The sequence below is a fragment of the Sinocyclocheilus rhinocerous genome, unplaced genomic scaffold (genome assembly GCF_001515625.1).
Source record: "Sinocyclocheilus rhinocerous isolate Xijiao unplaced genomic scaffold, SAMN03320098_v1.1 scaffold469, whole genome shotgun sequence".
NCBI classification, from domain to species: Eukaryota; Metazoa; Chordata; class Actinopteri; order Cypriniformes; family Cyprinidae; genus Sinocyclocheilus; species Sinocyclocheilus rhinocerous.
Genome location: NW_015636034.1, coordinates 1,607,335 through 1,621,166, shown reverse-complemented (window position 1 = coordinate 1,621,166; position 13,832 = coordinate 1,607,335). Strand labels below are relative to the sequence as shown.

General features: G+C 39.0%; 1 protein-coding gene across 1 annotated transcript in view; it reads left to right on the top strand.

The window, feature by feature from the left end:
* Positions 1–13,832, top strand: part of LOC107747595 (GDNF family receptor alpha-4-like) — a 66,667-nt gene that overhangs the window by 44,145 nt on the left and 8,690 nt on the right. The window contains exons 4-6 of the mRNA XM_016562191.1: positions 1,826–2,171; positions 4,538–4,647; positions 10,034–10,168. Coding sequence (XP_016417677.1) covers positions 1,826–2,171; positions 4,538–4,647; positions 10,034–10,168 — 591 coding nt within the window. The remainder of the gene's footprint in view (positions 1–1,825; positions 2,172–4,537; positions 4,648–10,033; positions 10,169–13,832) is intronic.

The following is a 13,832-nucleotide window of genomic DNA, read 5'->3' as shown; positions in this document are numbered from 1 at the left end:
GGGGGGGGGGGGGGAAGAAAGGAAGCAAGCAAGTAAGTGAAGGAAGGAAAAATAAAGTCATGAATGGGGAAAGAAAGTACAGAAAGAAACAAGGAAAGGAAACAAACTGAAGAAATGAAGCAAAGAACAATGGGTTGATGGATAGATGGATGGATAGGATAAATAGGACATGTTAAAAGACATAGAGGTGAAGAAGAAGAAAAAGATGACAATGAAGGGGGCAGTGGTTAAAAAAGTCCACGGCTCATGGGGGAAGAAAGAGAGAGAGAGAGAGAAAGAGATAAAGCGAGCTCTATGGCAGTGTAATGCTGGCAGGCTCTCTGCGGCCCACATTAGTCTGATATGAAAAATGAAGCAGCTGCAGCAGCCAGTCTCAGCTGGGACTTGCTCTGTGATAGAGACCAGACTCATTCAACTTTCATTCTCACTCATGCTCTATTCATTAGCAGCACACACAGGCCACCCAGACTCACATCCTCTTAGAGCAGACCAACTCAAACCTTCATTAGGACATGAGAGAAAGAGACACTCTGTATGAACCTCAACCCTCATTAGAACAATGAGCCAGAGCACACCTCCAAAAACTCATGCTGCTCTGACAGTTGGACAAGGCCGTTCTGAAAATAACTAATGACTTTTTTTTTTTTTTGCTTTTGTAAGTGCATTTAATACACTCTTATGGCGATTCGTAACTATTCTGCATTTGACATTAGTGGCTACAATCTCATTTGTATGATTTCATACCCCATTGACAGTTAAGTTTAGGAAATGGAATAGAAGGGGAAAAGAAAGAAGGAAGTAAAGAAAAACAAGGAAGGAAGCAAAGAAAGACGGGGAAAAAAGCAGAGAAGAAGCAAAGTAATGAAGCTAAGAAAGCAAGGAAGCAAGAGAGAAAGCAAGAAAGCAAGCAAGAAAGAAAGAAAGAAAGAAAGGGGAGGACAATCTGCTTATGCCCCATTGGTGGCTAGGTTTAGAGAATGGATAACAAGGGGAAAATAAAGTTGGGAAAGAAGAAAGTAAAAAAGAAAGGAAGCAAGTAAGCAAATAAACGAAGGAAGTAAAAAAGACAGGAGAACAAAGGAACAAAGTGAAACAAAAAAGAAAGGCAGCAAAGAGCAGATGCAAAGTAAGAAGCAGTAGAGGAAAGAAAGAAGAACAGAAGGAGGGATGGAAGGATAGCAAGTAAAGAAATAGGGAGAAATAGAAGGAATAAAAAAGAAAGTAAGAAAGGAAGCAAGGAAAGAAAAGGAAGAAAGAACAATCTGCTTATGCCCCATGTTTATGTTAGGTAATGGAAAATAAGGGGGAAAAAAAGTAAAGCAAAGTAAAAGTAAGCAAAGGGAAGAATCAAGCAAAGAAAGGATGGAAGGAAACAAAGAAAGTAAGAAAAGAAGCATGGGAGGAAGGAGGGAAGGATGGAAATGAAGAAGAAAAGAAAGCAAGGAAAGAAAGGAAGGAATGATCGACAATCAGCTTATGCCTCATTGGTGGTTATAGGAAATGAAAAAGAAGGTTGGAACAGAAGGACCTTTGCCATCTTGCAAAGTAGTAACATTTTCTTATGAGATGGGGTTGGTGCATTGCATTATTTTGGCTTCAGGTAAAAGAATGTTATGTTGGATGGTAAGTAATTTCACATTTTGCAGTTGTGGTCTGGTATTCTGTGTTATCTTGAGTACAGGCTTCTGTTTCAGCACTGGACAGCGACTGTAGCCACTCCAACTACCTTTTTCGTTTGTACTCCAAAGTAGGCAAGTGTAACTAACATGCTCATCTCTTTATACGCAGGAATCACAAGCCTGCTTCTCTCTCTCCTTCCTTTCAGAGTCTGAGGTGGGCATGACAACAGTGAACCGTTGTTTGGACGCTGCTAAGGCCTGTAATGTGGATGAGACGTGTCAGAAACTACGCACGGAGTACGTGTCGGCATGCATCGCCCCATCGGTGCGGGCTGGGCCCTGCAACCGAGCACGCTGCAGCAAAGCACTGAGAAAGTTCTTCGACCGTGTGCCACCAGACTACACACACGAGCTGCTCTTCTGTCCATGCTCTGACACGGCTTGTGCAGAACGACGGCGCCAGACCATTGTGCCTGCGTGCTCTTATGAAGAAAGGGAAAAACCCAATTGCCTGGCACAACTTCGAGTTTGTGAGGCCGACTATGTGTGCAAGTGGGTATTGTGTGTGAAAACGACTGTTATAAATACAATCAAGCTCTTTTGAAGGGCCTGAAGATTGAAACTCTGTGCCCTGTAGAGAGTAATATATAAAGGTGCACAAAGTCATTTTTTCCCATTCAAAAAGTTTTAAACCAGAAGAAATTAATATATGTTAGACGTGTTAAAACGATGTAAATTCACATGAGATAAACACTCTGGTCATATCAGTAACCTAAAAAGTGTTATTTTATTAAACAAAAATACTTTGGTTACACTTTATTTTAAGGTGTCCTTGTTACAGTGTAATTATACATTTAAGTACTGAGTAATATTAATTAACTACATGTACTTAATATATGGTTAGGATTAGGATTTGGTTTAGGGTTACTTGCATGTAATTATGCGTAATTTATTGTTAATATAAATTAAAATAAATGTATGCATTTAGCAGTCGCTTTTATCCAAAGTGACTTACAGTGCATTCAGGCTATACATTTTTTATCAGTATGTGTGTTCCCTGGGAATTGAACTCACGACCTTGAACGCAATGCTCTACCACTGAGCCACAGGAACATTAATATAATATATAATACTAAGTACATGTAACGTGTAACGAGAACACCTTAAAATAAAGTGTAACCAATACTTTTAATATACTCCAATTAAACAATTATTCTTTAGCAATGCCATTTGATTGCAGTATTTTTTTTTTTAAATGGAACCATTCCAAATAAGTCTTGCCATAACATCCCATAGATGCAAGGGTGCTCCAAAGCTGCTGAGGGCAGCAAAGAGGCTAATATTGTTGAATAAGAGCCATAGAAACCAACCAGTCAAATCAAACCAATCAAAAACCTACTTTATTTCAGTAATCTTGGCTAATGTATTGCAGGTGTGCTGTCCTGTTAAACATAATTAATGCACGCTCTCACATTGCTGTACCGGAAACAAACAACGGTACTCAAAGGAATGACGGTACCATTAAACTGGATATGTTTTTTTTTCCCTTCAGCTGGCTACTAAACATGATGGCTTTAAATTGCAAAACAAAGCTTGCTAAAAAACTGTTGAACCATTCATAATGTTGGGCTCAGTACGATTTTTTTAATGTTGGTGAAAAAGTATTTTATGCTCCAAGCTGCATTTATTTGATGAAAATACTGTATAGTAAAAAATATATATATATATATTTAAAAATATTTATTTCTGTGACATCAAAGCTGAGTTTTCAGCAAACATTTCTTTGTCTTCAGTCACATGATCCTACAGAAATCATTCAGATTTGGTTCTCAAGAAATTTGTCTTATCAAAGTTGAAAACTGTTGAAAACCAGTTTAATAGCTGTTCTGCTTAATATTTGTGAGGAAACTGAGATATTTTTGAGGATTCTGAGAGCTGAATTAATTTTAAATATTGAATGTGTTTTTGCTGAATAAAAGTATGAATTTCTTAAACAAAGAAAACAAGCAAAAAAAAACTTACTGACCCCCAAACCTTTGAATTGTAGGATATATGAAAATTGGCCATAGAAGATGACAATTTATGCTACAGCATCCCTTGTGGCATTGCTGAGAATGTAATGCATAATGATTAATGAATTGCTGTCAACAGCTTTTGAAACGCAATAATGCCCAAAATCAAGGTTATACAGTTTAGAAAGAAGACTGTACATCATAATCGTAATAAAAGTATAGGAGGATTTTACACTCCGTTACTTTATCTGTTTACTACGGACAAACAGAAAACCGTAAATCCAACAAACACACGAGTCTGACAGCTGCAGTCACATGAGTGGTCATATTTGAGCCTCCCTCTTTTCACATCACAAACACAAAGGCCTTCATCGGTCTTTGCCATTGATCAACCATCACGCTTTCACACGCCAAGCGAACACTCTGCTGACACAACACATTACACAAGAGGAGATCACTTACGGCCACAACAGCCAGTTAGCATAAGAAATCAGCAGGGAATGTGGGTAATTCCTCTGAGACTGACCTGGTTAAATGATTGATTGGTCACCAGAGGACTGGCAGAATGTGATCTGCATGTAAATGGTCGCTGTCAGCTGAGTTTCCGGCGGCTGAGTATCTGCCAGTTCTCCAGAATTCTGAATTGCAGTTCTGTCTCTGATTAGCAAAACGAATGGATTAGAACTGTGTATAGTATATGTAGGGGGGATTGAAAAAGAGAGAAAATCACTGAGAATGGAGTGGAGAGTGTTGGTGTAAAGCTTTCTAAACAGAACAGAAGAGGACAAAACAGAACAGAGTATGTAGCCCCATAACACAAGGTAGAGGAAAGTGTTTGTGGGAATGCGTGTTTCTGAGGGTTTGCTGACTGGCTGGATGATGGATGTGCTGTTGTGGTTCCCTCAGGTCTCGCTGGGCTCAGTTCCAGCACGACTGCCAACCCTCCGAGCTTACTGCCAGTGGCTGCCAGCAAGAAAATTACGGAGCCTGCCTTGTTGCGTACACCGGCCTGATAGGTGAGAACTCTGGGCAATGTAGTTCAACCTGGCTTATCGCATGCACCAGTCAGGGACATTCAAATTATGGGCATTGCAATCTTATCAAGCTTGGCATTACAATCTTATCCACCGACAAGTGAAATTCTAAGAAGAGAAGACCACCGTGACACATACAAGCTCTCAGGGGTTTATTAAACCTTGTCACCAGTTCATGTGATGCATATACTGCAATTACAATCCTCATTACAAACATGTATGACTTCTGCGGAACACAAAAGAAGATATTTTGAAGAATGTTTTTGTTCATACAATGACAGTCAGTGGGCTCCAAATCAACTAAGTCTTTGAGTTTAGCTTCAACCTGCTCCAACACACCTGTCTCAAAAACTCAAAACTTTCCCATTTTTATGACAGAATAAGGCGGAATATACAATTGATAGTTTCTACTGTAAAAAATTATATGTCAATTAGCATATCATTATTCATATACTTTATTTATTACCTGGATATGACTTGAAAACACACACACACACACATATTGTCGTAATCGTATGTTTATTGTCTTCACGTTTCATCAGTCAAAATGTTTCTGCTTTTTATTCAACTTAGCTGCGATCAGAGCCGTTGAGCCGGTCGGGGCAAGAAGGGATACAGCTGTGGCCAGATTGTCCTACTGGGCATGCACATACACATCAATATTGCGCCATTTTTGTCACGCTGAACAACAATTAATTATTGTATTTGCATTATAGTAAGGGCAGGATTTAGGGTTGGGGTATGTGCTCACATTAATAAAACACAATCTAATAGGTAGCAAATATAATGTATTGTTATTTTCTGGCTGTAGCTGTATCCCTTCTAGCCACAACCAATAGAGCCCTGGCTGCAATAGCTGGCATGGCACAAATTATTACTTCTATAAGTCTGTTTTGGACTTTCTGCATGAGAGCGCCCTCTAGCGTCGAGTATGAATGAAACATACACTGCATGAGAGTGTTTAGCGCTCTGCAATGTTCACATCACCTTGTTTTGGATACAAATAAAACATCAGGTCATGCATAGACTATCTTGTTGCTTTGAATTTAAATCTACAGTTATTCACAGTAGCCCTTGAAAACCTCTATGTCAGGGGTACTTAAGTTCAGAGGCAAAGCGGGCCACATTTAAACTACATAAATGCGAAGGGCCACAAATTACAATTAGCATTATTAGACTTTATTTAAGACAATATTTGCAGACTTACTGATTTAGAAATACATACGTATAGTTTATTACTTATCTAAGTATTGCTTGTCCTTGTCCTATTTAAAATAACACTGAGCATGAATATATATATATATATATATATATACATACGAACAGTATAATGAACAATAAACATACGATGCGGCAATATGGTTTGTCTGTGTTCTTTAAGCCATCTCTGGTATTTTCATAATAATAAAGTATTTTTACTGTATAATCCAATGCTAATCGACATAGCCTTTATTGCCATATAGAATATATTATCTGCCTCGTTTGTGACAAAAAACGCACATCAGCTCACAAAATGAAGTTATTTCAAACACTCGACTGATGTTGAGGACTAAAATCATGTTATTAAATGTCCTCTTTTGTTGGACAATGCTTCTCTTTTAAGTTGTTTGGGGCATGTTGCTTTTTAATTGCACGTTTGTTACAGCGCTTGCAGAGATCGAGCAGTTTTTACTACTGCGATTGTATATATTTAATTTAAAAAAATCTAACTGCCTAATATTGTGAGCGCAAATTGTAATAAAAATACATTAATCTTCAGCATGATGCAGGCCACAAAATTAATGCAGACGCCTGTTGAGTATCTCGGCTCTACGTGAACACACTTGCTGGAAAAAAACACACTGCTGGAATGCAATTCCCGCATGTCCCCTGGATATTCTACACCCATGGTTTGACTTCCCTTTTTATGTCCTTCCCTCCCTAACTTCCCTCCATCTTGTTGACTCGGATGTATGTGATTTATTATATTTTACTAGTGCCCACTACTGGCAGAATCCTTGTGATGGGTAAATTGGAACGTCCTAAAAGAAACAAGTATGTGTTTAAATCTCAAAATAATTCATATATATCATACATTAGAGTTGTGAGGGTTGGGGATAAATTGCACACATCACAATTGTGTTGCATTGTGGTATATGGAGCTGGCTGAAGTGTACTTACGAGTTGACTCGCTCCCTCTTGAAATTGAGGGATCATGTCCATATAAATTTTATGTATTCACTTGACAAAGTAGATTGCACTTCAAAATGGCATCCGGGATTCCCCCGAGGGGAAGTACATAGGGAAATTTTGCTAAGTTTGTCTAAAAGCAAAATGGAAAACACTCCATATTTGCAGTAGAGGTCCAGAATATCTTGATTAGCTGGTTCATTTAGGGTCGAAGCTAAATGTGACCCTCCAGGACCAGGTTTGGACACCCCTGATTTAAGTTGTTGTTTGATTCTTTGGCTCAGTATGAACTCAGGTACTTTTGGATCTGATCTGCAGTACATTTGTGTGATCAACTTGTACTACAGCAACTTATCACCACTAGAAACACGTGGTGACGAAAAAAGTAACGATTCATGGTGAGAAGATTCCAGCTTCTGCTAAACTTTTGTTTTAGTACTTCGCAGCATTTGTCTGTGCAGGTATTGCAAAAGATGCAAGAAAAGCAATGTGGGCTGCTCTCCAAAGGCAATTTATTTGGAGACAAGCAGCTATGAGACACATTTCACTATAATAAATGTGACCAGGAGTGTGCAATGATGCAAATTATATGCCATCAGTTAGAGGCTCACTTTTGTTTAGTACCTGAAATCTGATTACAAATGGACTCAGCCAAAAACATTAGAGTGACAGCACCAGGGCTGGACTGGGACAAAAAAAATCAGCCCTGGCATGTTTTGGTCCAGGCGGCCCACCACATATAGGTATACCATATATATATATATATATATCCCCAAAGAAAATAAGAATGAATAAAAATAAGTATGCAACTGTGTACAAAATATAGGCTACTATAATTTAAAATGTTGCCAGTAATCTTCACACTAAGGGACAGCAAAGACCTCCTCAAAGAATGCAACCTTTATAAGAATAAGAGAGGAAGGCGGAGAACAAGTTAATAAATTATGATTTTTTTTAAACACAGTGATTACAGTATCTTTAATATTGAAAGTGTAATGAATCATCCACTGAAGGCGAGCGTAAGTGAGAACCCAAGTGCAGTTTTATTTACAGGTGATATCCAAACATGAAACACAGACTTGACTTGACTTGACTAGACATAGCAGGAGCAGACTTGACATAAACAGACTAGACTCACCAACAGCGGGTTAAATACATTCAATACACGACGAGGGCACAATGGGAACATGAAGCTACTTATAGGAAACAAGAGCCGGGGACTCAGGCGTGGCGGCCATCTTGGCCGGGGACTCAGGCGTGGCGTGAGCAGACTCTGAAATGGCGGCCATGTCGTGACGAGACTCTGGAAGGGCGGTCATTTTGCGAAGAATCTCCTGAGGTGCCGGCATGACAATATATTGCAAACTCACAAAATAAAAAATGGTGTGTGAATATCCCAGCTCATTGTTTTGGATAAGAATAAAACGTCATGTCATATTTAAATCTAGATTTATTCGCATTAGCCCATGGAAACCTCTGTGAACACACTTGACTTGGCCAAAAAAGAGCAAGGGACGAATTTTCGTTTTATTAAAAAGTGTTTATGTATTCTACACTCATGGTGTGCACACGCATTAGGACAGGTTTCCCCTTCATGCGAGCCCGTTATCGAGCTCCTTACCGATTAAACTCCTCTCCTCCTCCTGCCTGTACCTTTGGCCCGCATCACTCACAGCAGAGCAAGCCTGTTCTTGATAACGCTGCTGTATACATTTCGCAACTGCCGACGACGAGGCACATTTTGCGGCATCCGCCTCCAAATTTTTAAGATACTTTTCCCTGAGCTTTTCAGCACTACCGTTTCACTTTGGTCTGTCCATTTTGAGAGACCGAGAGGAAGGTGGAAGAGAGGTGAAGTGATATTTACATAGGCGGAGCAAGATCCCTTATCACTCCGTCTATATAATGCTTTGTGATGGGCCGGTCCTTGGCGGGGAAAAAAAATTGTACCGGCCCAAAAGTGCGTCGGCCCACCGGGAAAATGCCCAGTATGCCAGATTACCAGTCCAGCACTGGACAGCACCCTGGAAGTCTTCCCCTGCACGTTCATATAGGCTACTACAAAAAGGCATGTAAGGACACTGGGTAGACGCATCAGGATTGACGTCAATAATGACAAATGTTTGACAGAATTGTCAGTGAGATTTACTGGTAAAGAGAGCTACAGAAGAGTTTATGACATTAACAAATGTACAAGTCAGACATGGCAATACAGAGATAGCGAATACAAAAAGAGACCAAGCTCTCTGCCCTGACTGTTAGTCATTACAGCAGTATTTTCCAAGAGCGGTTGTGAAGATGTTGCGCTTTTGTGTTCTGGGACAAAAGAAATCAATGTGTTTAAACGGGTCCCTATCAGACCATAGAGTTCTAGAGTGCAGCACCTCCACTTTTCCCGCTTTCAGCTGTCGCCTTCTACACTCACTCTCTCACACGGTGAAAAAGCACTGTCATTTTCCTTCCCTACTGAACAAAGACAGCTCTAAGAGCTACGGACCTATATCCTCTGCAATCAATGTTCTAGCACACTTATGTAACCCACACACAAGATAAAGATTGACAGAGCTTTTCATATCTGTTTTAGCTGAGGGCTTACAGAATAACACAAGGTGGATTGCTTAAAATGCAACAAACATTTTAACGTCAAAAGGGTGAAAGTGTCTCTGCGCTGATAGAAGGCGGAAGAGTGTTGGTCAGATACAGTGAGTCAAATGGCACATTCTATGAATAGGGTGCACTTGGTGTCCCTGAGGCACAAATCTGATATCATTTGTTGCAAGAAAAAAATAAAAAGGTTGAATGTCTGAGTGCTAAGTGACATCTTAATTTTATCTTAATTTTAATTTTGTAAATGTATTGTTTCATTTTGATGTTTTTTCACTTTACAAATAATGGTTTGACAATTGCAAAATTTCTCTCTTTTTTTTTTTTGCAACTAATTTTGACTGATCATATGTTGAAAAAAAAAAGATTGAAATAATTTTTTAAGCTGTATTTTGTACCCTATTTGTGGAAAATGCCAAACAAAGTTTGAATCTCTGCCTTTTATCTAAAAAAGAAAATATTTCCCATAATACATGACTCGGATATGACAGATGGATGCTGCATTTATTTTATACAGACTTGCACTGTATTTGGCTTTCTGTTTTGCAACTGATGTTCTGTTCTGTGTTATTTCTGTTTCACTCTCTCCCTGTAGGTAGCATTATCACTCCAAACTACCTAGATAACTCTACATCAAATGTGGGACCGTGGTGCTCTTGTGCAGCTAGCGGGAATTTCCGAGATCAGTGCAACCACTTCCTCAGCCATTTCCATGACAACAATTGCTTGAGTGAGTAAAAACCTCTCCCCTGTCCTATATCACAAATAAATATTACCATCATTGCTGGAGATTCCCTTTTGTGCTCGCAGGGAAAATGAGAGGGAGGCATAGAAACCACATGCAGTGGCATATAGCCTGTTTCATCAGTTCTTCGCAGAAGTAGCATTTCCACACATCATTCCCACCCATCCACTACCTTGGCATTGTCCTTTGACCTATATGTTCTTTGACCCATGACACAACTACAACTGTGAAAACAATACTGGGCCTGTCCGAAAACATTTATTTTTTTAAAATAAATGTTTAGTCTTGGTGTTTATAATGAATGTTGTTTATAATGAATGCCACTATAATATATGTTTGTTTTCAACTTATATTTTTCATTGCTGTTCTGTTCTGAATACCATTAGGGGAACTAAAATTCATAAAGATTATAAATGTATTGTTTTATTTACCAGTGTGACTTATAGTCAGGTGCAACCTATTTTCTAGAATATATGGTGTGTATATTTTACCTTTTAATCACTTAACATGGGTCTATTTTTCAGAAGTTTAAAAGTTTATTCAAAGTTCAAAGTACTGAAAATCAAAATGTTTAAAGGGGTCATGACATGGATTTTTTTTAAATTATTTTAATATGTTCTTTGAGGTTTACTTATAATGTTAATAAAGTTGTTTGCACACACACACAAAATAAATAAATAAATATGTGGAAAAATTATTATTTTCAACCCTCATTCTGAGCTTCTCTCAGAAACAGGCTCTTTTATAAGGGGCGGGTCCTTTAAGGCTTCTCAGGAATCAGCCACTCTTATGATTGGCTAACGTCATTGTATAGGAAACAGTATCAACGCCCCCTCGCTATTGCTTGTTTTGACAACATAATCAAAATAAAACCGTCATTTCCAGACAAAGCATTATGAAATCTTTTACTTACAATGTGATGCAGCTGCAGTCAGATCTAGTACCGCTTCATGCTTCTTTGTGAACTCTTCATGACTCTGTGCCTCATTTACAAAACAAAATACTCCGATCAATCCTCTGACATGATCCGGGGTGTCATTAAAATAAACTATCCACTTGTTCCTTACTCTGGGATCCTTCTGATATCTGTACAAAGATGCGAAAGAGCTGTTTAAACCAAACACGTCAAAGCGAACGTTCTTTCACTCCATTTGTCTTGATGACAGACTCGAGCGCATGGACTTTGTCAGAAAGTGAACGCGCATCTCTATACTGTATCCAGTGTAGACAAGATAGCGACAGTGATTGTAATTTCTATTAGCTTTTAATGCGACGTGACACTCGCATTCAGCGTGATCAAGTGTCAGCCAATGGCTGAACCCCGGTGGGCGGGGCCTATGTCGATGTGTTGCTCTGGAGGCAGTGTTTATGCAAACGACTGGTGCTAGGTGACGTCACCTTGTACCATTGGATCCAAAACGAGACATTTTTGGAGCTTAATTAAATAAATGCTTTGTTTATAATGAGGAGGACGTTTTAAGCTATGAAATTTGCAGGATGTTTTAATGGTACAAAGACCTCTTATATGCCAAAAGATCAAGGCAAATTTGATTTCTTATGTCATGATCCCTTTAAAAGCTTTGCAAAACTTCACTTGCATCACTGTAAGTGTGTCTCATTGGGTCTTCAGAAGTTCTACATACACTTGCGTCTTCACGTCCACAATATGTTGTGTAAGTAGACTGCAAATGTGAGTATTGGGACAGGTCCTGACTCAGGTTTTTTTACTCATGAGGAACAACTTTCTATATTCCATAATTGCACTTTCCATACATTTCACACTCATTGTACACTCATATACTCCAATTGATAGAAAATAGGCCCAGGTGATGCAACACAAGAGTCAGCAGAGAGACGTATTTGCAGCCCAGTTCTTCGCAGTCAGCACTATTATTGTGCATTCAGCAGCGCTGAGAGAAAACTCTCTTGATGTAACGTTATGAAGTTTCAATGCGTGTCGGTAATGAGGCATTAACAGTCATCAGGAGATCAGGATATCTTCAAAGGCGTGCTCTGCTCATGGGGTGCTGCATCTCTGAGCCACTAATAACAAACACTCCATGTAAACACATCCTTTTCACAGGTGGGGTGGTTCTGCATCTGACTGCTGAGATCTCGGAGATTAGCTCCAGCTCTGATCCAGAAGCGCTTCAGTGTGATCTTGCTCCTCAAGGGTATTTCCGGCATTAACAAAATTGCAACGTCCAGTTTCAGCCATCCCTCCCTATTCTATCCGAGGGTCTTGGGGCAGTCCGGAGTGCTGGGTCGGTGTGTATGTGTGCTGATTCAAGCCTAAGCGCAGCCTCTGGTGTCTTGGTAATTGAGCGTAATTTGGCTCCCTGCAGTAAAACTAATGGAGCGGAGACAGCCGGAGAGTAGCAAACAGGACAGAAGTAGCACAGGATTGAGGAAAACAGCTGAAAGAGCTTTTTGAAAGTGAGTCCACTGAGGCTGGTCCTCACCTCAGTCGTTTCTGAACTACTTTTGCTGGCTACACCAGCCACCAAACCATCAGCGTACCCCTGGGACCGCCATGAAATACTGGACAAGTATTACAAGAATTTCTTCATTCAGTCGGACTGTGAAAAAAAGCGCGGAAGTCATTGGGCCAACAGCCAGCAAAACTGGAATTAGACGGAAGTGATTCAGTGATTCGCTAATGTAGTAAACACGTTAAGTTTATGTTTCGTAAGAGTGTCCTCAATGCAGTCCAGAATGAGTGATGAGTGTTTTGATGAGAAATGTGCAGGAAGAGTGACGGCTCATTTCCTGTCTCTGGGTGGTGAGTAAGCAGTAACTGCTAAGTGTGTGTGTGTGTGTGTGTGTGTGTGTGTGTGAAATGCTAATAACATAATGTTTATTCATGTATTGATTCAAGCGAAAGTAACTAAAACATTCATAGTACCGTAGTGGCAAAAACATTCGGAAGAGTTTTGTGCTCATGTTTGCGTTTACTTAAATTCTGAAGCAGCCTGCAGTATTTAATCATGTTTACTGTGTAATTTAATAGTTTCTCAAAGGAATACTTCCTTTCTTAAAGTACAATGACAGATTAAAAAAAATTATATTTTTTACACTTAATTTCAGCACATATGAGAACTACAACATCTGGACACAAAAATCTTTCTCCATTAACAGTCATTCAAAATGATCCATGTGTTCTAATAATTAATCAATTGTAGTAAAAATAAATTAAAAGACATAGAATATTCTAATAATATCAGGATTATTTTCAAGCAACATATATCTTTAATATTACTTTAATAATGAAATTACATTATATTATTCACCTTATTTCGCAGTGTGCAAGCAATTTTCTGTAAATGTGTGATACTTCAATTGTCACTATAGGTAAATAATCAGAAGAAAAGCAAAGTGCATTACAAACCAGTGTCGTTATGATTAGGATAGTAAATAATAAAATAACAAATACCAGTTTGCAATATCCACAGAATAACAGACTGTTTAAGTACAGCTAAAATACTGCTGACACTGGAAGCCTTGCGCATTTAAAGGTGACATATCATGAAAATCTGACTTTTAAAAACGTATATCAGAAGTTTAAACTCATATGGTTTAAAACGCATGATTTCAGTGCGATAAACATGATAATCAGAACCAAAACAGAAGTTTTTTAGCAGGTCTCCGA